Source organism: Macaca nemestrina, chromosome 10, assembly GCF_043159975.1.
Source record: "Macaca nemestrina isolate mMacNem1 chromosome 10, mMacNem.hap1, whole genome shotgun sequence".
Lineage (NCBI taxonomy): Eukaryota > Metazoa > Chordata > Mammalia > Primates > Cercopithecidae > Macaca > Macaca nemestrina.
In genome coordinates this window covers 92264254-92289925 of record NC_092134.1, presented here as the reverse complement: position 1 = coordinate 92289925, position 25672 = coordinate 92264254, and the positions used below count along the sequence as shown (strand labels likewise).

General features: G+C 37.5%; 1 protein-coding gene across 3 annotated transcripts in view; it reads left to right on the top strand.

The window, feature by feature from the left end:
• LOC105470138 (PDZ domain containing ring finger 4) overlaps window positions 1-25672 on the top strand; it is a 418303-nt gene that overhangs the window by 271376 nt on the left and 121255 nt on the right. The window contains exon 1 of one of the 3 annotated variants that reach the window (XM_011721913.3): window positions 7700-9144. The exons of the other annotated variants lie outside the window; for them this stretch is intronic. Within the exon in view, the coding sequence (XP_011720215.2) occupies window positions 9076-9144 (69 nt within the window). The 5' untranslated portion in view covers window positions 7700-9075. Of the gene's footprint in view, window positions 1-7699; window positions 9145-25672 lie in introns of those variants that run through there. 3 annotated transcript variants of the gene reach the window in all.

The following is a 25672-nucleotide window of genomic DNA, read 5'->3' as shown; positions in this document are numbered from 1 at the left end:
CCTTGTCACTAGGTGTAGGGAGAGGGAAGAGCCAGGGCAAATGCTCAAACCTCAAACTTGAGCACCTGGGAATAGTCAGGCCATTCTGTGATATGGAGAACGTGTAGAGAAGCAGTTATGGGGGGAGAGAACCATGAGTTAAGTTTTGGTAAGTAGAACTTAATACGTTTTGAATAGTCCCAATGGAAATGTTAGTAGTCAATGAATCGATGGGTCTGAAATTAAGAGGGAAATTAAGTCTGGAGATTTATATTTAGAGTCATCAGTAAATCTCTACCTTTACTTTTCTTAAAACCTCCAAATTTACCTGCCTTAAGTAGCTGTTGACTATTCCTTAAAATGGAGATGTAAAATGACTTGCCCTAATGTCAGCCCATATATTGCCTACCATAATAATTACCAAGAAGGAAAAATATTCTACAGTTGTCAGTACATAGTCAATGCAGCAAAAAACTCACCAGTGGAGTGGAATAAGATTATGAAATTGGTTAGGTTTTATTCAATCTATTTTATGTAGCCATGCTTGAGGACACAACATGGAACCTGCAAGTTAATTTTAGACTATGATTCTGGTCCTCGGGGAAAGCCTTACATCTCAGTGTGCTGTGAACATCACCAGAATTCCTTCTTCTGGCCCTCTAGGAATTTGTCATAATGATGACTGTATTTGAGTGACAGGCAATGGAAAGTACTGGTTAAGTAGTAGATGCAGATTGTTGGGGTTTGAATCCTGGCTCCCTCATTTACTACTCATGTGACCTATTTACTGCCCATGCAAAGAGGAGACATTAATAGTGCACATCTCAGAGTGTTTATGTGGGAATTAAATACAATTAATACCACATAGCGCTGGAAATGGCATACAAAATGTACTGAATTAGTGTTATCTCTTATTTTTTAAAATGTCTAGGTATTATCACTATGCTGTACTCATAGTACTATTCAATAAATACAGTTGAATGAAAGTTTGTACTGAGATTCACTAGACCACTTTTATAGAACTAAAAATAGTGATAGTAGCATTCATTGGAAACCCTACATAATATCTGTGATGTTGCTGAATGGTGTGACATTATCCAAACATGGTACCTTGGCCTCTATATGATCAAATAAAGAAAGCTAACTTTATACTGGGCTAGATTAGTAGTCGTGAATAGACCTCAAAGAAATATCACTGGACTCCCTGTTTTATGATTGCATGAAATCTTGCTTCGGATGCCATTATTGGTTTCTAGTACACTTATGTCTGCCTTATTTATACATTGTGCATTAAAAGAAATAAACAGGCCAGGAGCAGTGGCTCACACCTATAATCCCAGCACTTTGGGAGGCCAAGGTGGGTGGATCATGAGATCAAGAGATCGAGGCCATCCTGGCCAACATGGTGAAACCCCCGTCTCTACTAAAAATACAAAAATTAGCTGGGTGTGGTAGTGTGCGCCTGTAGTCCCAGCTACTTGGGAGGTTTAGGCAGGAGAATCACTTGAATCTGGGAGGCAGAGGTTGCAGTGAGCCGAGATCATGCCACTTCACTCCAGCCTGGTACAGAGTGAGACTCAAAAAAAAAAAAAAGAGAGAGAGAGAGAGAAAGAAAGATGAATAAAGAAAGAGAAGAAAGAAAGAAAGAGAGACAGGACATCATAATTATTACTCTGCATGTATTACATTCTTTACATGGAAAAAAATAGGGGTGTGTGTGTGTGCGCGCGCGCACATCACATTTACACAATGAGTACTTCTGTGCAACTATTTCTGTTATATAAAGAACTAGGAAACAAAAAGCCTTTTAGAAGTTGTTGAATGACTAGCACAGTGTACAACGGCAAACAAGGTGGACAGAATTATAAAATTTCAAACAATGTAATAGAGATTTAACATGACAAAAATTGTAAAGATAAATTATGTATTAGTCTGCTTTCACATTGCTATAAAGAAATACTTGAGACTGGGTAATTTATAAAGAAAAGAGGTTTCATTGGCTCACAGTTCTGCAGGCTATACAGGAAGCATAGAGGCTTCTGCTTCTGTGGAGGCTGCAGGGAACTTTCAATCATGACTGAAAGCAAAGGGGGAACGAGGCATCTCACATGGCAAGAGCTGGAGCAAGATGGGAGTGGTGCCACCACTTGTGTTTAAAAGCTTGTGTTTAAAAGCTACATGCTTTTTAATGGTGGTAAGCCATTCATGAAGGATCTGCCCCCACAATCTAATCACCTCCCACTAGGCCCCACCTCCAACACTGGGCATTACAATTTGACATGAGATTTGGGTGGGGACACAGATCCAAACCGTATCAACTTGGAAACTGAAAATGAAGGTCATCATTATCATTATACTTGGTCCTGTGATTACTAATGGCCAACAAGGATTTGGCACATATGTACTTGACACATACTATCATCACAGCAACTTCATCTCTTGCAATAACTATATAGTAGGTGCTATTATTATCCCTGTTTTAGAGATGAGAAACCAAGAAACACAGAAGATTGAGAAAATAATAATGACTTGTCCCACATTACATCAATAGAGATCAGGGAAACTGAGACTTGACCCAGGGCACACTGACCCCAGAACTCACGCTTAACCAGCACACCAATAGGGCAGAATACTTCATAGTTCATGAATCCTGTCTCAGGTTTGTTACCTTATTTCGTCTTCAGAGTCAGCCTGTAGAGTAAGTATTATCTCAGAGCTTGTAAGTTGTACAAGCCCATACAGGTGACAGTGACAAGGTTCAGATGAGAAACCTAGTCCTCTTCTTTGAAATCGCATGCCCTTTCTTTCCACTGGAGTCTAGTCTAATAATGTTTGTGACAACTCTTGGGAGTTCATAAGTTGGTGAGGCACTCTTCATTCTGCAAGCAATGACTGTAAATGCAAATTGAAGATGTTCAACTAGTGAACACAGTGCGGAAAGGATGCTTGCTTACACATTGATCTCTTGAGCTATAACCAAGGAGGGGATGACGCATGGGAACTATTAGCAGACACATCTTTCTAAATTCATGCTGTTAGTTAATGTTGCACAGTGCTGTTAAAAATAAAACTAGGTTAGAGTCAGAAGACAATAGTTCTAGGTTTCGCAGCATTAGAAATCTCAACATCTAATGATTTCTGTATTAATAAATAAAGGATAATATCTGACATATTTACCTCAGAGATATAGTGAAAATTAAATGAGATGATATACAACTACAAAAATCTGGCATTCATATACCACCAGACATATGATAAATACACAGTAAATATTTTTGAAATAAATAAGTGAATAATTTTCTGATATGTAGAGCAGAATGTCAATTTAAATGTACAGATAGTATATACACATAAATACACAGCTGACAAAGCACATTTGAATCATACAGTACTCATTTATATACCTGTCACAGATGTTTTTCTTTCATAGACTTTCAAATTTATGTTTATGGATTTGAATCAAATTAAAAATGGTTTATGCTCATGGCCTTTCAGTCTTTTAACTTAATATTCTTGAATATTGAGAATGTTCTTTAATATTCTTGAAGCAATCCTATGGGGGAAAATGTCATATAGCAATTAGTCCTTGCTAATGTGTATTACAAACATAAATTTATGTCACTTTGCCCAACTCAGATATGCTTTCATCTCCCAATTACACTCATTAATTCAATATATGTTTATTAAAGGCACAGAATGTGAAAGGTACAATGCTAGGAGTTTGGGGGGCTCAAAGATCAATTAAATGTTAATGGTGCTCTTACATGTCTTATAGTCCAATAAGAGACGTAAAGCATGCATCTAAAAATGATGTGAAGGAGAAGTAATTTGTGCCTTCAAATAGGTAAGGATAAAATGCACCAAGAATTCAGAAGTTGAAGAAGTTACTGCTAGCTGATGAGAACAAGGAAGAAGGAGCCTTAAAACTGGACAATGGTGTGGATGATTTAATTTGTGGGGTTTCCAAAAAGTAAGCAGGATGAGGTAACATCGGGAGTACAGGTAGGGAGATGTAGACGTGTATACAGCAGTTCAGCTTTGCTGGATCCTGAAAACAGAATCATGTATTCAAATGACCGGTTTGTGCAGAACTAAGGAATTCCAGATTTGAAACTTTCAGTGCCAAAACCAACAAAGTCCCAGGCACATGAAGATAAGCTGGTCATCCTAGTATGTGTTCAGGTACATCTCCTAATTACTGATTACTGTGGGACATTAGCTGATTAAAGATATTTACCTGTGACATTCAAAAATTTTCAGCATTTTAATACATAAAGTTTACATTTTTAACCACAAGCCACTCCCCTTATTTTAAGGTATGTCTGTCTTTGAACATTTATTCTCTTTTATTTTCTTTAATTTCAGCACTTTCAAGGGCTATCCTCCGTTTCCTCAATCATCAAATAAAGACACGTTAGTGTAGCTCTAGCTTCCTCTGCAAGAGAGACAGCTCAGGATGTTAGAGATTGAATTCCACCACAGAATTTGTCATTGGAAAACTGAGTTCAGATTTCTTTACCCAGGTTGACCTTCTACAAGTTACGGTGTCTTTGGGCCTCAGGTTCTTTGTCTTTATGATTACGTATAAGGTATTTAACTGCAGAAAATGTTAGGCAGCTACATGTCTACTAATACTCAAAAGCACATAAGTATCTCCTGAAACGAATTCAGGATTGGGACTAGAAAAGAAATTTGTAAACCACATGCCAAGGTAGGTGGCAGGCAGAGTTGGAAGGTCTGCATGTGACAGGGGCAAGGGTAAAGAGAGGGTAATCAACCGGAGTTACGTACAGAACTTCCACACTGGCACAGGAAAAGAACACTGGCGTCATTGCAAAAGGCATAAGCAAGCCATCCTCTGAAATGTATGACAGCAGTCACAGGCTCAATGGGCTTCGTGATTCAGAATGGGCTCAGTTGGGTTTTCTATTCCTCTCTTGGTAAGGGGCACAATTATGTACTACATTGGCGGCCAGGGATGAGACATAGGCACAGCCTCTTTTGTCAATTAGTCTTTTTTAAGTCTCATTGTTAAATATAGCAAAAATATGGAAAACACCAATAACAAATGTCAGTTTAATGAATCTTAATGTGACCACCTAGAAAAACTACTGCCCCTGTCAGGAGTTAGAACTTTGCTGGCCATGATGAAACTTTCTGGTGTCCCTTCCTAAAGAGTAACCACCATCCCGAATTTTTTGGTAATTATTTTCCTACTTCTATTTAGAATTTTATCAACCAAATGATATATATATATGTGAAAATATAGAGTAATGAGAGTAATGACTTTTTATTGTTATTAAAATCTTTTCAAATGTATAGACTTCCTCTTCATCTTCTCTTTTTCTCTCTGAAGCTGGAATACGTACCTGTCTATGTGGTGTTGCTGACAGTCTGAATTTAACTGATTGCATCCCCATGGTGTACCTTAATATGCTCCTCCGTCCCCTGCATTCGCTGACATTTGCTCACATTTGGAAAGGCTAATTTAAGGGCTGTGCAATTTTTCTGTCTCAGGTGGCATATAATGTACACTTATCTCATGTGCATGTGTGAGTGTGTTGTGCTAGACACCATTCATTCACAGTACTTAGATCCTTGAATGAATTAAGGACTGTTGGCATGACAGTCTATCATTTATTCTTCGATTATTAGTCAGAATAATTCTATAAAGAGAAACTCCCTCTCATCTACTCTTTAGCTACTCCATAGTACAGTTTATACAGAAAAAGCAAGAAAAATGTTGGATTTCTTCTTTTCACTTGCCAGTTTAGCCTGTTATACGTCAGTCTAGATCTTCACAAATGTGTCCTATTTTGAATGCCAATGCATTTGTGTGGAGTAAACTCACACAAATTAAAGGCATTTAAAATAAGTAACTATATCTTGAAATACACATACGACATATGTTTTTACATTTTGATGAGTTTATTTTCTAAGGATACTTGGAAAGATAGTCCTTCATTCCCTACTTATTTTTTATCCCATATTATCATTGCCCAAGACAAATAATATCCGCTCTATTTGCATTTTCAGGGCAGTGTTCAAATGAATGTTTGTGTCCCTGTTTACTTCGAACTTTATGCTCCAATGCAAGATTTAGCCACTTAGTTATTGGAAAACTTAACCCTCATAGTCTAATGAAATTTAGAGAACTCTGGAATTATGAATCTCCCTTTTCCAAGTCACTCTTCAGTTCTATAGGATGAGTCCATTAGAAGCAGAAGGTGGAATCTCTCCAGGGTAAATGGGCCAAGGGCAGCATTTGATAAATGACTGAAAAAGCTGCTCTTGCTTCCTGAGATAGAAACACAAGAAGAGGGACTAAGAATGAATAAAGGAAACAGCCAGGAGGAGCTGCTGAAGGATGAGCTTCTATTTGAACTTGCTTACTTCCCTAGAATATTCATTCTTTACTTTTTGATGAGTAAGAAAATATTTTTAAAGCTATGATTGTTTAATTGTTCTTTAAATGCAAACTGCATTTAAAGAGAAGAAAGTTCCAATAAGAAACAGCTTTGATATTTAAATTTCTTACTTAGCTTTCAAAACCTATCACACAAGAGAGTTTTATCAGTGGAGAAAGCAAACATTTTCATTGATAGAAGGGTGAGCCATCCTTGCCTTACTGCACTCTAATTCCTTGATCTGACTTTTTAAAAAAATGTAGAGTATGGGCTGGGTGCGTTGGCTCATGCCTGTAATCCCAGCACTTTGGGAGGCCGAAGCAGGCAGATCACGAGGTCAGGAGATCGAGATCATCCTGGCTGACACAGTGAAACCCCGTCTCTACTGAAAATAGAAAAATTAGCCAGGCGTGGTGGCACATGCCTGTAATCCCAGCTATTCAGGAGGCTCAGGCAGGAGAATCGCTTGAACCTGGGAGGCAGAGTTTCCAGTGAGCCGAAATTTCTCCACTGCACTCCATCCTGGGCCACAGAGCAAGACTCTGTCTCAAAAAATAAAATAAAATACAGAGTATGAACATCTGAGAATCAATAATTCTTTCACAACTCAGCAATGTAGAATCCTTCAAAGAAATAGTCAATGTTTGCTTTGAGGGTGTGAACTCCAGCATGAAAATACTTCATGGGAAGTGATATAGAGGCTTAGAGAAGTTAAAACTTTCAAAAGTATCAGACATGTATGTTTTACAGCTGCACCTGAGAAGGAGATTGCTTATGTTCGTGGCCACCATTAATTTTTATAAAGTCCACCTCAAATACCTTTTTGAAAACATTCTTTCCATAGAGGAATCAAGTCCTAACATTAATATCTCCTACAAGTGGTTTCTAATTTGCCAGAGGTCCTGGAGAACTTTTTTCACACACACTGTTACCAATTATGATGCCACTTTCATGTAGGTCTCTCAGCTTGGCTTTTGTCCAGGCCGTTAGGTGAAATTAGGCCCAGAAAATCGGATTATTACATCCCAAGGGAAACAACTGATAAGCAGCAGATGATTGTTCATCTCCTTGCTACTTGCTGGTGTTGAGGTGTTGCTAGTTGCAAAGCCAATTTGTTAACAATTAGTGCTCATTAGAATCATTTCCTGTTATCGATTGTAAACATGTGACAAAGCACTTTTAGGAAATTGGACCCCCAAAAGTAACTATACCTCAGTGATGAGCAATTAAAAATCTCGAGATGCAGTGTAATTCCTAACCAGAGTCATCAGTTTCCAAGTAATTATTTTTGCTTTGGAACCCATCTGCTATCCTGTCCAGTTTAGAGATGTGCTGGAACAGGGACATACTTCTTAATTAGCAGAGGTTGTGGATAAGTCAGTGTGGGAACAAAAGGAATTTTCTTTTATTATCTGCTTTAGCTGTTTGTAGTATAGCTTTAAGGGACAAAAACTGCCAGCTTGCAATACAACACATGTATTTGCAAGAGTGTGAAATTAAATGCATTACTTCTGTTATCTAAACATCTAAGCTTAGTTTTTAAGTCTCTGTTCACCTTTGATCACAATGAACTTTAAATATAGAATCATAAATGGAGTCATTGTGCATTACATTCAAGTTTAAATATTGCCAGTATCAGCTTTCTAAAATATTATATATGACCTTAATAAAATTAGCATAAATACTATAGGCATTTGAAATTTTTCTTAGAAAAGGCATTGTGTTGATCTACTTTTTGAATATAGATCTACATGCATTATATGCTACAAATATATACTCAATAGATGGGCCTTCATTATCTAATTAAAATATTAATTATCTGTACAACTATCAACTGCTAATACTTGCCAAATATTCTTTAGAATTAAGAGAATATCCCTTATTTCCTCCTTTGTAAGTAATGGTCTTTACATATGAACTATTCAGTTATTTTTGTAGTATCAGAATAAAAACTCAATGATACCCCTCTGCCTTCTCTTCCTTTTCCATATCACCCACTAAATTTTCCTTTGCTTCTGTGTTTATTTTATAAATGTAAAGAATTATCCCTACTCATTTTCCCCTAGGTTTAATAATGCTAAAAATATTTCTTCTTGTTGCAGAGCATGGAGATGTAAACTATGTATATTTCTGTTTCTGAATTTCTTATTCCCATATTAAAAGCTTATATCAATGGAGAAATTAAGTGTATGTTTTTTTTAATGCCCTATGTGGAACCTCTCTATCCTTAATAAACAGAGATGGTATTGACACAAATGAATTTTGTTTAACCACACTACATTTGCTTCTTAATTAGTGAATATTCATCTGTCATCAGCAGCAGCTATGACACCCCTCCCTGCTAACATGTTCTGTCATAAATAATCAATGAGGCACTATTAATATTCATGAGCTGGAATCTGTGTAGTCATGTGCACTGATGCAGAGACGGGGGAGTGTTGCCATGAACTGACTGGAAACTCTGTGTGTGTATCCGTGAGTACAAGATACTTAGGGAAAGCGAAGAAGAGCATGCTGCTACACACCACTCTGGCTTACGCTTCCAGCTAACAGCGGTTTGTCTGTGTGTCTGGACTGAAGTGACTGATGAAAAACAGTAGTCAAGTCTGGAGGGTGATTCCCTTTCAGTTCACTTGCCTTTCAGTTCTGGGGAAATTAGAAGATTTGCTCTCTCTCTCTGCTTCTTAGAATGGGCTGCAATTTGTGCACTTTTCAGAAAAGAGAGGAACACTACAAACTGCTGTATGAAGTTTCCCAGGTGAGTGCAGGGTCTGATACCAGCAACTAAGAGCCAGGCTTTGTGTTTTGTCTGTAAGATGGTAAATGAATTCTGGCTAGCTTTATTTTTTCTTTCAGTACATTTCAGAATTGAGGGCAGACTTGCTGGTTTGGGGCTTTTTATTTTGGTTTTGGGTGGCAGTTTTCAGCTTCCTTGCCACTCCCCCTTCAGATGACTTCCTGTGGGATTCTTTTTAACATTTTGTGTATCTACTGCCAAGATGTCAGTCACATAACAGGAGTAGCATTGAGATCCATGTCTGTAATATTTTGAGATACCTCTTTCATTTTGGAATACTGTTGACATTTGAAAATCAATTGTATCATTGTCTGCATAAATATTGGGGTTTAATAAGTCTATGATCTCTGTTATTTTCAATAGACAGGAGAAGTTTCCTGCCAAATCTTGTTAGCCAGAGGAAATTATTGGATGAATTGAGAATTTGTGCTTTGGTTTAAGAGGAAGACCTAGCAATTTTGTATTACATGGGAAAAAAAAAATATATGCTCTGTCCCGACTGAAAAAGAAGATAAAGAAATTCTCTTACCACTTGTTCTTGGCTCCTTTTTATAAGGTTTTTGTTTGTTTAGCACTAGAAATTAATTTTGAGAGCTTATGAAAACAACTGTAGGTGACCTAGAAAAAAGTGTATAAATTTAGATGTCTCTTTTATGTGTATCCGAGGGCTTTTCAGAATACAAATAAGAAAACTAGATCCTGAGCCCTTATAGTTTTCACAGAATTTTCTTAACTTACTGTTTTATTGGGGGAGGTTCCCCTGGGAGTGTATGCTCGAGTTCAAATTTCTTATCTAGCAAAATAAAGTTTATTTCTCCCTTCTTGCAGTTTGTCCCAAAGGTGACACAGTATTACATTTGTCCTTAGACAAGATTGCTGATGAAAGACGATGCTTGGCATGTTGGTGGCCCATGGCACAGCAGTAGCCAAGTACCCACTAACTACTGGCTCCCTCAGATTTCCCCCTGACGTGATTCATTTCACAGTGGGCTAATTACAAAGTGGATTTGCTACACATGAAACAGCCTCCTCAGTTGCAATGTTAATGCACATTTTCATGGTAATGTGATCAGAGGCTCATTAGCCAGTTTCCAAAATGATCCTCTGCATTAATTAAATATAAAAATGACTGCTTTATCACCATAGAGAGGAAAAAGAAAATTAACATTGTTAATTACACCAGGGGCAATACCTTTTGCTTCATTTTTTAGTACAAACTTGCAAGGATAGGCTAAAATAATATTCATTTCCTAGATGAGCTCTCATCCACTTTGACTCATGAAAACAGTCTCTAGGTGGAACACTTTCCTTTAGTTTGGTTGTTAGAGTTTGAGTTCTAGTATTGTTTCTCTTTGGGTGGTGGAGGAGCAGAGGAGTGGATTCATCAATCTTTTTTTTTCTCTCTCTCTGAATTACTAAATTTGTATAAAAGGATAATATGGAAAGAGTGGTAGGTGGCATCCTCCCTGATTATGCCTAGGTTAAGCTGTTTATATTCTACTAAGAAATCCAGCAGGATTACTGCAGCCAGAAAGGACCACTGTATTTGCTAAGAAGCAGGAGCCTTTGTTATAGATTTTTTAAATGCTTCTCTGTGAGTTTTGCCTTCAAGTGCTTCCTAAATCTTGAGAAAATAGATAAGCCACGCTCTTTATTGCCTCTACCTGTACTCCTCCATATATTTATTTTATTTTCTCTACTCCTGAGTTGCAATACTTATGATCTTTAATAAAGGGGGTGAAAAATGAAGTATTAGCTTCCTTTAACTGGCTTTTATTAGATAAGCTAAAGCCCCAGCTTAAAGGTCTTGCATGTGTTTTCCAAGGGGAGCCCTCCTGCAATTTGTCCCCAGCTTTGCCTTCTATTTTATTGAGTTAATGGAATAGATAAGATATCAAAGGAAACCAGTGATAGGCTCATATAATACGCTGGAGCCCCGTGTGGTGCTACAAACTAGTTTCTATTTTTATTTGGAGGAACGGCAGCTCAGAGCATACATGAAAGTGAACATGTTCTTAACCAGGTGTTCAGGAGGGCACATAGCTTCCCCCATAAGAGAGGATACTATTTACAAAAGTGACTTGCGATTGGAAGCCTATTTCTAGCTGTGTATTAAAATAAACTTGCTGGCACATACACTAACACCTGATTACCCAAATCATATTTATTTAAAGTATTGCAATTCTCAGATCATTTGCCTTTTTGTTTCTTTTGTTACTATTCCTCATGAGCTAAGGCAAAATAAAGTTTACCAGGAGATGTGAAACTTTAAGATTAGCATCGATTACGACACATATGATCAACAGCAACAATGTTTATTTCTTTATAATAGAATAATTATGATATTGAACTTTTCCACGTTTTCTTTCTAGATTTAGTGACCTGATAATACAGGACACATAGAATGCAGTTTCTGGTTTATAACTGCAGTAAACAAACCTAATGTGCTCGCTGAGGAGTCTAGTAAAACAATCAGAATGGTGCGCTTGGGTGTGAAATGAGGTCAAGTTTGTATTTTGTTGATATTTTTGCTCCTCTGGAGGAGCTAAGACTTTCAATTGGCACAAGAGATGGAATGTCACCTCAAGAAAATTATTTTCAACTAGAGTTGGGCCAATCAGGCTCCAGTATGCACACAGATGCAAGAATCTGGGGTTTCGGTGGATCCAGTAACCTTCACACCATGCAGTTTTCATGCGTCTTTACACACCTATTAACTTTTGTTTGTGCCAGGGACACAGTTTTTATCTGCAGTGATTTATTTTATTCAAAGTAAGTTATTTATTAACCTCTTATGAACTAAGAAATGGGTAGTGGGAACAATGTCCTTCTGTTGACACAAACTGAACTGCCTGTTTCTTATTAATTTGATTAAATACCCTTCTGGACCAAGAGAGCTACAATAGCTTGTTAGGTATTTCTGGCCTAATAACAGATTTATTTCGGAGGAAGATTATATAATAATACTTAAATCTAATGACGTTAAAGCTTTTTTTTCACACATGAATCCAATGTAACTTTTTGATTACGTGATGGCGATTATTGATGGGATATTCATTGGTGTTCAGTAATGTGTTAAAATTGGGAGCAAATATTTAGAAGACCATACTGTTAACAAAAAGCTGTTTATAGGATTTCATTTAAATCTTATATTGTGATGTGCAAGATTCTGTTCTTATTCACTTCCCACATCAGGGTAAAGAAAGTAATTTGCCTTCAATCTCAGGAAAACCAGAAGTAGAATAGCACTAGTTCTTAGGCAATGTCACTGCTGTGACTGCTGTTCTCTTCTAAGTGGATGCAGTAGCACAACAGAGAGTTCATTTATTAATCTGAATGGTTTGGCACAGCTAAGAGGTCTCCCCACCACCTGCATCTGTGAATTAGTAACGGAAACTGAAACAGAACCTGCGTTGAAAGTAACAGTATTGAAAGCAGCTGACAGTGAGGACTTAGAATATTCTAGACACTGTGCTAAGCACTTTTCCCTAAGCATCATCTTATTTAATCCTCACAATATACCAAGAAAGAGTTACAGGATCCCTTTCCATAGGTTTTAAATATGCTAAAGTCTCCTCTATTCTAGAACGTTTCTTGGATCTCATATAATCTCCCTTCTCTGGGTGCTGTCCTAGATCTTTCAGATATTTATTTTATCTCGTACTATGTAACCCCTACTCATAGTCCCTTAACTTCCTCCCCCAAACTTTATCCTTTTCCCACGTTCCTTAGTGCCAGTGAAGGTCTCACCCTCCCTTTTGCTTTCAACAAAACTCAAAACCACTGAATGAAAAGGGCCACTTCTGCCTTCTCCACCCACACAGTGGCTTCCCTGGCTCTTTTATTTGTGCACATTCCCAGCATCAATTCCTGCCTTCCCACAATCACAACTCCTTTTATTAACTCTCTCTGATACCATGATAAGAATTTTCCCTCTTAGATTTTGTCATTGTGTCAGTCCACCCTGATGGCTGCTGCTGGAATTATTTTCTAGAAAATGTTTAATGGCTCCCAATTACTATAAAATGAAGTAAACATTTCTTATTCCAGTTTTCAAGGCCCTCTTGAGCTGCTTCTAAGTTTCTTTCCAATTGTCTCTCTTCCTATTCTTCCTCTAATGCAATTTGTAATTGCTCCAGACTCTATTTTTTGCTATTTTCTTAAGGTCAGCCTCCCAATTTGGACCCTTGTAACTTAGTTCCATTTCTTCAGCCTCTGTGGAAGACACCTTATATTCACCTCTGCCACTATTTTCTTATATCACTGGTCATTTGAATGTCTCCTTGTGCAGAGAGATTGCTGCAATTACTGTTCTTTTTTTAAAAAATTAATCTCTCCCACCTTGGGACTCCTTTTCATGTTTGCCTGCCTGGTATTATAGTCAATTATGTCTGAGTGAATTATAAGCATCTGGAGGGCAGGCCAGGTGCTTGTTTGTCCTTTCACCTTCATTCTCACATCAGACACTCATTAGGACTCACCAAGATCCCCTGCTCATCTGCAGCCTCTTTAGAATTAAACTGCTCCATCCACAGCTACTGGCTAAGGACCATATCACTCTGCCTTCCTCTCCACTCTATACCTAACAGCTGATTAAACCAGGGACCAGCACCTTGTGCATAAAGTTGAGGGTTCAGTTAGGTTTTTTCAGTCTCAGAAATTTATATTGGGAAGTAGGGCACTAGTAATGGGGCAAAGATAGAAAGGAATGTTGGTGGGGGAGTTTGGGGGTTTGTGTTCCACCGTATCTATGAGGATCTGACCTACCAAGAGAATCAGAGACAGCTAAAAAATGAAGCAGGTGGGTCATGAGAAAGGCTAAATAAATAGCAAGTCCTCAGTATGGCTTTTTTCCCCCAGTTCCAATACCTTCCTATGATAAACCTCCATTTTGTTTGCTAGAATGAGGTGTCTGTTCCTTAATATCAGAATAACAAGTGAAGACGCACCACAAAAATGGCTTGCTTTTGTCAACCACCCAGCAGATATCTTAAACTCTGGACATGTGGTTCAGTTCAAAAACTTTGGGTAAGCTCTGATTGCTTAATATGTGCCAAGCCCTGAACTTTGCCATGTGATAGTCCTTGCTTTTGAGAAATGCACAGTCTGGTAGCATAAGAGAGGCATAAGCAGAGAATGTTCAATTTAATGTGCTAAATATTGAATCAACAGAGATATTGACAGACAGCTATGGAAATGCAAAGGTGCTGCTCAGCATGATAGGGGCTTGGCGAGTGGGGGAGAAGAAGGGAGAAGAAACTAAAATGATGAAAGCGTTTTTAAAAAGCCCATGGAGGTGGCAAACAAGCAGTAGATGTCAATGGATTGGGGATTGGAAACTATAAGCAATAGATGTTGCTAAATGCTAAAGTAGGAGGCAGACTCCCTGGCTGTGGCCTGAGAGTGCTCAAGACAGACCCCAAAGAATTTCCCATGTTCCGATTTTCTGTTCATTTTTTTAGGAGAAAGATAACTGTGATAAGAGTTCAATTGCGGATTTGGTTATGGTGTGTGTTTGGGGACAATTAGGCTTGATTTGGGGATGGTGCACTACAGCAGGACTACAACAAGGGAAACCAACGAGGAGGCTGCTGAAAAGGCTAAGTTAGTGATCAAAAGAATATAAAAGGAGAACAAAAGTGAGGCCTACTAGGAGGTAATTTCAATAGGTATCTGTCTCTTGAGACTGAGTTGATGTTACGAAGTTTACAGAGAGAAGAAATAAAAGAAAGGAAGTGTGTTCTGTAAAGGAAGAGGAGATTATTGATTTCATTTGCAGGATATCTAAGCAATGTCCAGGGACAGTGGAAGAGTGAATATTCAAAACTAAAACTTGGCATATATGTGTCTGTTGGATGAGATCACCCAGGCAGATGTGACAAGTAAGGGAGAACCAAAAAGTGAGGAGAGGTATAAGCATTGAGAAACAGGCCAATAAGAAGAAAGGAAAGGAAAAGACTGACATTATTACAGAGTGGGAAGGAAAATGAGCAGAAAGTTATGGAAGTCAAGAGGAGAGAGATTTAAAATCGGAGTGGCTAGTGTGGTCAATTGCATTAGAGTGTATAATAAGAACCAAGTGTCTTTGGATTTGAAAATATGCTATGTGCTATTCAGATGCCTCTTTAGAACAGACTTGCTCCAGCTGCTGGACGTGCTGTCAGCAAAAGCCTTTAACTGTCGGCTCCACTGTAACTGTCTTAGCTGCAGAAAGTCCCTCACCCGACATCATTCCCCTTCCTGGGAGGCCCATATCCAATGATGGATTGATGCAAGTGTATACAGGTCTGGCCATCTTCTGCCCCAAACCTGACTTGGGACACTCTGAAAGGCAATTTGAGCTCAAGAGCTCCCTGTAGCTGGTACTGGGCCTCAGAGTTCAGTCCTCCTGCCCAATCCTGGTTCCTTCCTGTCCCTTCCACAAAGGGAATAATACTCCTTAGTAAACATCTTGCACACTGCATTATAATCACTATAATCTCAGCATTGGCTTACTGGAGAGCCTAACCTGGTGATGATCACAGAGCATTTCAGTAGAAAAATAATCCAAAAAGTGGTGAATTCAAAGAAGAAGATTCACAGCACTTTCAAGAACTTGAGATATGACAGATTATCAAAAATGAAGTTACGCTATCATTGGATTAAAGCTTTTCTTGGCCCTTTTTGTTAAATGCAAAATTATTTAAAATTGTGAATATGAAAAATGAAAGTTATCACTACCTTCCCTTTAAAAGTAAGATAAGTTGATTTTACATCTTGAGCTATGATGTTCAGAGTGATGATAATATAGTGATTAAAAAGTAGAAGATGTACATTTAGCTAGAATGTTCCTTTTCAAGACCTTTGAAGAAAATCTTAAATGTCAGAGTGGTTTTGATATGCAAAAGATCTTTTATAAAAATAAATATTTTAATGATTATAATTAATTTAGGCAGGTTTAATAAGTGAAGTGCCCTTCCTTTATAGAAAAATCAAAATGTCGTAATTTTATTAAAAATATATAATTTCTTTATATTTTCACTGTTTTATTTCATTAATCTAGACCTAAGAGAAAGTCAGCCATTTCTAATTGCATATCTATTTAGATGGAGTACTGTAGGAAGACATTTTCACTGTTTCCAAATTGCACACAAGGGAGGCATGTTACTAAAAACTTAGCTAGAAAATATGCTTAGATATTTGACTCTTCGACTCACCTGAATTTGTTAGTGAAGTAGGATAACCTCATTAGAAAATTATTTAATTTAAATTTTGGTTAAAAATATTTTCAGAACACAGGATCTTATTTACATAATTATTTAACCTGCACATTTGTTATTCATTTCCAATCCTGGTATTAACAAGTGAACTGCATATCTTTGGCAAACAGTGGTTTCTTTACAAGTGTTATTAAGTAATTAAGAATAAAGATTAATTGATAGTGCAGAATCTTCCCACAACAGTCAATCACTGTCCAGTATGTTAATTTTATATAAGTAGATTTTCATATATTGAATTTTCACAAGTCATTTAATAGGTATGCAATCAATCTGATTAAATGATTATGAAAGACACAAGAATTAAATCACTAGGTAGTCCATCAAACGAGGTCCCCAGCTTGTGGTTTTATGAAGATTCTATACTCTTGACATGCTTATAATTCATGGGGAAAAAGTGAGCACATTGCCCAAAACAGGATCTGCCTCAATCATTCAATCTTTTCCAGACACTGTTTTCTCTCATTATCCATCCTAGGGCGTGCACTTTGAGAATTTTAGGTATTATTCTTAAAAAATGTCTTCTTGTGACTCATGTGAATTTAGAGTAGCACTGAGTAGCAATCATGTCTTCAGACTTAAAATTATAGATAATTCAAATGCAGCTGTGTTTTCTATACCCAAATGCAACATTTCCAAAGTCATCAGTATAACCTGTCCCAGCTCCATCTTCCTTCCAGCTGTATTCATTTCTTCTTTCTTAATTCTATCACTTTCGATGTGGAATTCTAGCCTTAAAACGTTATTATGAATAGTTTATTGTCTCCCTCAACAAAAAGCTTAAAAGGTAGCAGCCCCATATTCTCCTGTATTTCGACATATAACATCTAATTGCTAATTTGTGCCATTATGTAGCAAGCTGTAAATCTTGCTTTATGGTTGTTTAGGTCCTGTGAAGCTCTGCTTTTCCCCCTCCCTTCTGTTTTATGTAGCTTTATAGAAACATTGTAGGGCTTTATTTATTTATTTATTTATTTATTTATTTATTTAGGAAACTTGCTCTCATCTCAGTGCAAATTAGATTTTTTTCCTGAACTAACCTCTCACTCCCAGGCCTCTTAAGGATCTGTTTCAGATATCTTTATTAACAACAAAAAGACTTTCCCAAGAGTATAGGAACAAAGAGAATTTCTAAACTACTTAGCACGGTTTAAAAAATAATAAATCTGCAGATGAAAGACCACTATTGTAATCAGTGACAGTTAATGTTTTTCTATAATTGAATCATGGTAGAATTTAGATTTTTTTTTTTTTAGGTAAAGCAAAGTTTGGGAAAGAGCATTTCTCACTGAATACCAAAAATAATTATTTTGCACATGCTTTGTGCTCAGGACTCTGCTAGATAGTAACACAGGACACAAAAGAAGCATAAGGAAAAAAAGAAGCCAATCTTCAAGGAGTGTATCATGAAGGAATTAGAAGAAAATGTGAAAAGGTATGACCTTAGTACAGTGGACATGGCAGAGAAAAGACAGTTCTCTATGAGCAAGGGGCATCTAAGAGGCTTCATGGAACAGCCAGACAGTGGGTATTATTCCGAATGGCCTAGTTTAGGAGTCAAGGGTCTTTTTTTTTTTTTTTCTTCCGCATAATCATTGCATACCATTTAGTCAAAGGTAATGTGTTTGATGTCCAGGATTTATTGTAAAAGCCAAGTTACAGAAAGATGACTTATAGGATATATTTTGGGGAAATGAGAACAGCCAGACTAAACTAGGATACGGGACAACTATAGTTATTGAGGTTCTTGATCTCCAAACAAAAGTGAATGGACTTAGTGGACACAAGATACCCTGAGGATGCAATCAAATAGAGTCTTAAGTTAATTTTAATCATAGAATATGTATAAATATTATTTGCTTGGTACTTTAGTTAAAAGAGCTCAGCCATGCTAACTGGACCTACAATAGGTAGATTTTGCCATTTGCTCAAGTATGCTCTTTGTTTCCTTGTTGAGTCATGTTTATAATGTTTGAAGTTGACTTTGTCTATGGAATTGTGAGCCTCAGTGTTAAGACAACATGTAAAGTAATAAAAATGTTTTACTAAGATGGCACATGGGAGCGTTACTGTCTTTAGTGATTGCATACTAAATACCAAGTACAGCATGGGGAGAAACACTGTGCATAGAAGAAAAAATAGAGACTTGAATCAAGCAGTCTTCTCTCGGACTGTGAGTTACTTAACTTCATTGAGTTTCTGTTTAATTGATTAGTCTCAACCTGTAAGTGTTTTGTTGAGGATTAAATGAGATAATATGTTTAAAGGGTATAACACATTACAGGCATGACATAAATGGTAATTTTTATAGTTAGGGTATCATTTCAGTCTAACAATGACCCTGTGAGATGTGTAATACTGTCCCCATTTTATAGATGAGAAAACTGAAGCACAAAGTAGTCAAGTAACAAATTCATATTGTCAGCATGCAGGACACCTGGAGTTCAAACCAGGATCTGCCAAATGTTAGAGTTCATGTTCATTTTATTGTAAATAACAAATGTCCCATTTCATATTTATCCACGGACCTTATCCATAAATATTGAAAATCTGACATATAGTAGGCGCTCAATAAGTATTTCATAAAGACAAAAAATGGAAGAAAGAATAGAGGAGAGGAAGGGAAGAAAGAAGTAAGAGAATCAATAAAAGATGCTTTTAAAATTGTTTTCCCTTGAAAGGGTCTGTGGAAGATGCTCTTTTTGGCATAGGAAGAGAAGTCCTCACTACTACTTCTTTCCCCATCATTTTAGCACCTTCAGTGAAATTATCTCACCTAGGAGAGCTCATCAGTATGGGAAAGTGACTTGTCACTCCCCACTTTTGAGGGCTTGAAAGCCTTTGCCCACTGTTCCATAAATCCATGTCTGCTATGAAAAGTTCCTCGCAATCTGTTTTGTTTCCTCATTCTCTCCTAACAGATAAAATGTTAACCAAAGAAAACTATAACTTTCTATTTAAGACAATGTGATTTTTCCCATCTCTTTGTCTTTCAACACAAAGTCCCTTTTGCCTACAATGCCTTTGCCACCTCCCCTCCCTCACCCCTATTCTGGTAAAAGCCCTAATACCTTATGACTCAATCCAAAGTTTGCCATATGTGGAGTTTTCACTGAGTCCAGGACAGAGTTAGTTCACTCTTCTCAATGATTCTCTTCCATCATGCTTCAAAACTTGAAGTATAGTCAGATGCTCCTGTGTATGTATTTAGTTCTGCTGTTCCTGTGCAGTTCTACCATTCCATGCAGTGTCTGGCCCAGAGCAGGTATTTAATACAAATTGAGTCAAAGAATAGGAGTGGAGACATCGTAAAAACTGCATTCACCAAGGAAACATTTTGTGATTGTCCCCAGTATTCATTGAGTTCTGTTTGAAAATAAAATCATTAAAAAAACTATGCTATGTTTTCTTGATTTTGAAGATGCCACCTATTTTAAGACACATCTTAATTATAAGGTTCATCATCACATTTAAGAACAGTTGGGGGAGTGGGATTGACAAACATATTTTAATACGCATATTGACTGCAAGCTATATCCCAATTTCAGAAATAATAAGATATTGGGAAGAACTTCCTCTTAGAATTGAGGAAACGGTCATTGCTTTTCTCCAAAAACAAAACATTATTGGCCCTTCCTTCACTCCAGCTGGGCTCCTCTTCCTGTCCCTCTTATCCCAGACCAAGCATTTCATTACCTCAGTTTATGGAGACCCAGCATATTAGGACCTTATCTTAAGATCTCCAGTCATGACAAAAAATAATAGAATTTTTATTATTCAACTGTCAAACTGACCAACACACTAAGCTGTTCTTTCTTTCTAGAATCCTCCCATTTTTCTTCATCTGAATAAGTTGTAGTACTCCTCAAAGTGTGGTTCAGGCATTGTTTTTTCCAGTAAATCTTCCTGGAGTCCTTGGACTTGACTAGGTCCTTTCTTTTCTCTTTCCAAGGTACCCAGTGCCTATCTCTGTCATAATATGTACCAAATGCTATTGCTTTCTCAGTTTACTTGCAGATTCACTGATCTCCGAATCTCTGGAGGTCAAAAACCCTGTCTTCAATCTCTGCATCCTTAGCCTCTAACTCAGTACCTCTACAGATGTTTCTCAAGTAAAGGTACATGACAAAATACTAAATGAATCCTGTCTCCAGAGTCAGATGATGAAGGTGACACAATGACATAATAAGAAGGGATCTCTGCTCTCAAGGGGGTTACTATCCAGCAGACATGAGTAAAGGATGTGCATGCAAATAACTATGGTGCAAAGAGCAATATTAGTTCTGTGTGTGTGAGAGAGAGAGGAATAAAGTGTCATGAGATGTCATAGTGATGGTAATTGTCTGTAGCATAGTTGAAAATTAAAATAAGGCATCTAAAATAGGACATATCTGTGTACAATTAAATGAATCAATTATTGACTTGGTAATTGTCATGTGTCTCCTTTTGCTGCCTTCTATGCTGTAAAATTGAATTCACTGTTTTGTGTAAAAATAGTTTGATATATTTGTTTTTATTTTACATGGTTTTTATCCATCATTGAAATAGCCAGGTATGGCTAAATTGTCAAATTATTTATTGTATATACACTCCTCTTTAGTATAAAAAGAACATAAGATGATAATTATAAAATATACTAGAAATAGCCTAAATTTTATTTGATGATGATGCCTTTGGGTTTCATAATTATGATAGTATTAAAATGAGAATTTCTTCAACTGCAATTATCTAAATTAAAATCATATAAAACAAAGAGTAGCCTAAGAAAACCATGAGAATCTGGCCGGGTGCGGTGGCTCAAGCCTGTAATCCCAGCACTTTGGGAGGCCGAGACGGGCAGATCACGAGGTCAGGAGATCGAGACCATCCTGGCCGACAAGGTGAAACCCAGTCTCTACTAAAAAAAATTAAAAAAAAAAATACAAAAAGTGAGCCGTACATGGTGGCAGGCGCCTGTAGCCCCAGCTACTCAGGAGGCTGAGGCAGGAGAATGGCGTAAACCCGGGAGGCGGAGCTTACAGTGAGCTGAGATCCGGCCACCGCACTCCAGCCTGGGCGACAGAGAGAGACTCCGTCTCAAAAAAAAAAAAAAAAAAAGAAAACCATGAGAATCATTATTTAAACTTTAAGCTTTAGATAAAAACTAACCCAATTTAATAATATACTAAACATATATTGTCTAATAATTCAAAACCATATTTCTTTTACTTGTATTATTTGTTATTACTTTTACATCTAGGGTATTGTTTGAGCCATGAAAAATAAATGAAAGTAAAGATAATCTCTCCTCATATACCCAATATCCATTAAGCTTTTCAAGAAACTAACACAGTGCCCCACATACAACTTTAGATAGACAACTCAGACAGGGTAGAAGTTACTGCTTTTAAAAATTCATTTTAACTGAGATTAATTTCCCATTCCAAACAAAATAGCTTTAAACTGTGACCAAAATGCTAACCGTATTTGCCATGTGAGATTGGAATCTTATTCAGATACTGGGGAATCTGAAGAAGGAGGGAGGGAGGAAAGGTATCTTTACTGTCTTGCTTATGTTGGCCATTTTAAGAACTAGATACAAAAGTGATGTTTCTACCTGAGGATAAATCTACTCAAACTTCAAGAATTCATTGAGACCAAGTGTGGTGGCTCATGCCTGTAATTCCAGAACTTTTGGAAGGCTGAGGCGGGGGATCACTTGAGGTCAGGAGTTTGAGACCATCCTGGCCAACATAGTAAAGCCATCTCTACTAAAAGTAAAATATAGAAGAAATTAGCCGAGCATGGTGGTTCATGCCTTTAGTTTCAGCTACGTGGGAGGCTAAGGCAGGAGGATTGCTTGAGGCTGGGAGATCTAGGCTGCAGTGAGCTATAATTGTGCCATGGCACTCCTGCCTGGGTGACAGAGTAAGACCCTGTCTTAATACAAACAAACAAATCTCCTATCCAAGGAGATAGTATTATATTGAATGGAAGACTGTTACAGTCTAACTTTCTCTTTAATACAGTTAATAAAATTGAGAGAAAGTCAGACCATAACAGTCTTCCATTCAATATAATACTATTTCCTTGGATGTGCAATTTAGATTTTTAAAAATAACTTAGAAAATATCTCCTCCTGAATTGGCATAGACCAAATGACTTAATTTAATCTTTTTCATTTCTACCTTCTGAATAAAAATGTCACCAATAAATACTAGTAACCTCAACAAAGGTGTAAATATTACCAATTTATTTATATGATATGGATATTCATCGTTGGTTATTAACAGGTATTAAGTAGAGTCTGTGACTGTACATTTTTCTTCAGGTTTATGGGCTCCATTTGGATACTAACTATTACAAAAAGTTGGTGAAAGTAAGTTAAATATACGGATCTTTTATAGTGTCCCTCCAGTCTCTTGAAAGCAAAGTAAGTAGGTCTTAAATTTCAGGAAGAAGAAATTATGGTTTCATAACTGATCAATGACAAAAATAAAACAAACAAAAAAATCAAACAAAAGAGTGACAAAAGCAGTCAGAGTGAATGGTGCATATAACTAGCCTTGTTGCAGTTTCTAAGATCGTCTCATTGATGAAATGATCTTCTCTGATGGACTGCCGTTTTCTGGCCGAGTAATGGACACCTTGTCTGTGCTGAGGAACATGATCACCAGGTCCCCTCCGGCATCCTGGAGCACAACCAGTAACAATATTATCAATGTGCTAATGACTGCTCTGGGGTGCTTTCCTCTTCTTTCTCACACCAAAGATACCTCATTCTTATCTTCTACTACGACCAGAAAATCATTTTAAACCTGGCTTCTCACTTTGAAGTTTGCTTTGGCAGCTTTGAAATATTTGACGCTTTCTGGCCAGTATTATCTGTTTCATAGATCACAGAAAATTCTGAAAGAGGGAAAAGCACTTATTAATTTGAGATGTAGAATCTTTTGTTGATATGTTTCATATGGGGTTGGTTTCATTTCTTTAATATCCTGTAATAAGTTATTGCTTTTAGAAGGTGAATAAGAGACAAAAAAAAGTGGCTAACAGGACCTCAGGGAACTATCTATGGCTCACGCCTGTAATCCCAGCACTTTGGGAGGCCAAGGCAGGCATATCATGAGGTCAGGAGATTGAGACCATTCTGGCTAACACAGTGAAACCCTGTCTCTACTAACAACAACAACAACAAAATTAGCCTGGCACAGTGGCGAGTGCCTGTAGTCCCAGCTACATGGGAAGCTGAAGCAGGAGAATGGCGTGAACCTGGGAGGGAGAGCTTGCAGTGAGCCGAGATCGCACCACTGCACTCCAGGCTGGGAGACAGACCGAGATTCCGTCCGTCTAAAAAAAAAAAAAAAAAAGAAAGAAAGAAAAATTACAGTCGTCAAAGATGGGAAACAAGGAGTGGTCATATGATGCCTAATATCACCTTCAGTGCTCCAAATAAGAAGCCATCATGCCTAGCAAATGGTACCCCCGCTCCTGAATATGTTGCTACATTTTAGTTACTGGGTTACTTAGGTATATAGAGACCCACAGAGTCAAACTCTTTACTTAAACTATTAAATGCAATACATTTACATTTTTTTAATTTAAAATTTTAAATAAGCTAAATAGAAAACACCTCGTCTGTGTAAGTCCAAATGAAGTAATAGTATGTAACTAATTGTGAACCTGAATGTCCATGGTTGTTAGTATTTCATTTAGTCCAGCATTTCAGTTATCTTAATTTGCTGCAAAGGAAAAGTGTTTTAATTATGTATACTGTCTTAGGTTAAGTGGCCCCAGAAACAGGCTCTGAGACAGAGTTTTGCTTGTGAGAATCCTGGAGAGTTGTCTCAGGAACAACACCTGGGAGGGAATGAAGGTAGTAGGGCTGGACAGAGGAAAATACAGAACTATGATGCACTCTTAACAGAGACCCCTGCTGTTCTGATAGCAGAGAGAGCTCTGAAGCTGGAATGGCCCCTCAGAGCTGTCCAGAGCCAGGCAAAAGAGCCATGCCGTTATTCCTGGAGAAGTGAGCACAGCTTTGAATAAGGCAACTCCCTTTGACTGAATTCAGCTTCCAGAGTAGGAAGAAGCTGCAGCAGCCCATGCCCACCGCCCCTGGGGGAGTGAGTCCCTTGATCCTGAAAATGGGATCTCAGTCTTCAGCATCCACTGTGTACACCAATTCATCTTGTAATATGTAGACATAATTTCTAAGCCATAATAAAATTTTCCTTCCCAAGTAATTTTAATCACTTACGAGACAAGGTCAGATTCCTTAAGGTTGCATTGTGCTTCTCCTCTTTATCCACTTTGCTGCTTGTTTAAATCATTTCTGCAATTAAGAGTGTGTCATTGGAGCATATTTTGAGAATGTGACTTTGAAAGTGTGACCTGCGGACATGTGATAAATTGTGTCTGGAGATTGATTTTGCTGAGTGCTAATACCAAATCATGTAGCAACATAGTGTCACCTACTAAATATTGCCCAGACCATATTGTTGAAGTCTGCACTGCCACGGTCACCTCATCAGGATGTTTTCTGTCCTGTGACTAGTGGCTTCAAATGTACTCATCCATCTTCTTGTCCCATTACATTTGGTGTGACTGATGTTCTGTACCCATTAAAATTGATGGGAAAGAACAAAGAGAAGAAAAATGTGCCCTTCGATTGATTATTTCTCTGAAAGCGTAAATGAAAATTCTCCAGTACCAACAAGAGATTTAGAGTGGGGGTTTTCCCTCCATTTATTAAGTGCTTTAATTAGCAGGTTTACTAAACAGAGTTTCCTGTTTATACGGGTGCATTATTCAGCCCACTTTACAATTTAATCTCCTTCTGAAATGTTTGATCTTTATAAGATGAATTGAATAGCTGTAACATTGTTTATAGTCAGGGGTTGTTTTGGTGAATTCTCAGTACCAGAACCAATTAAATCAGATGCCTTCGTGTCAGGTTTTTTTCCTTCTGATGAGCTATCACAATGGCTCATTTTATGCTCTATGATAGCCAGTAATTAAATTGACCATTATTGTAAGCTGAAGCCAAAACCAAAGTGATTTTGGAAGGCTCAATCTTCCTAGGTTTTTCTTGGATCTATTGAATGTTATCTTTGTGTTCAACAAATTGCAGAACAGCAAGATATCTCCGCAATATTCACAAAACATTTGTTTAATTACATTATTGAATGTGTGAGGGGGAAAATAAAGGCTGCCCACTGGCAGCTATCAGGCTTTGGTCTCAACACCTCTCC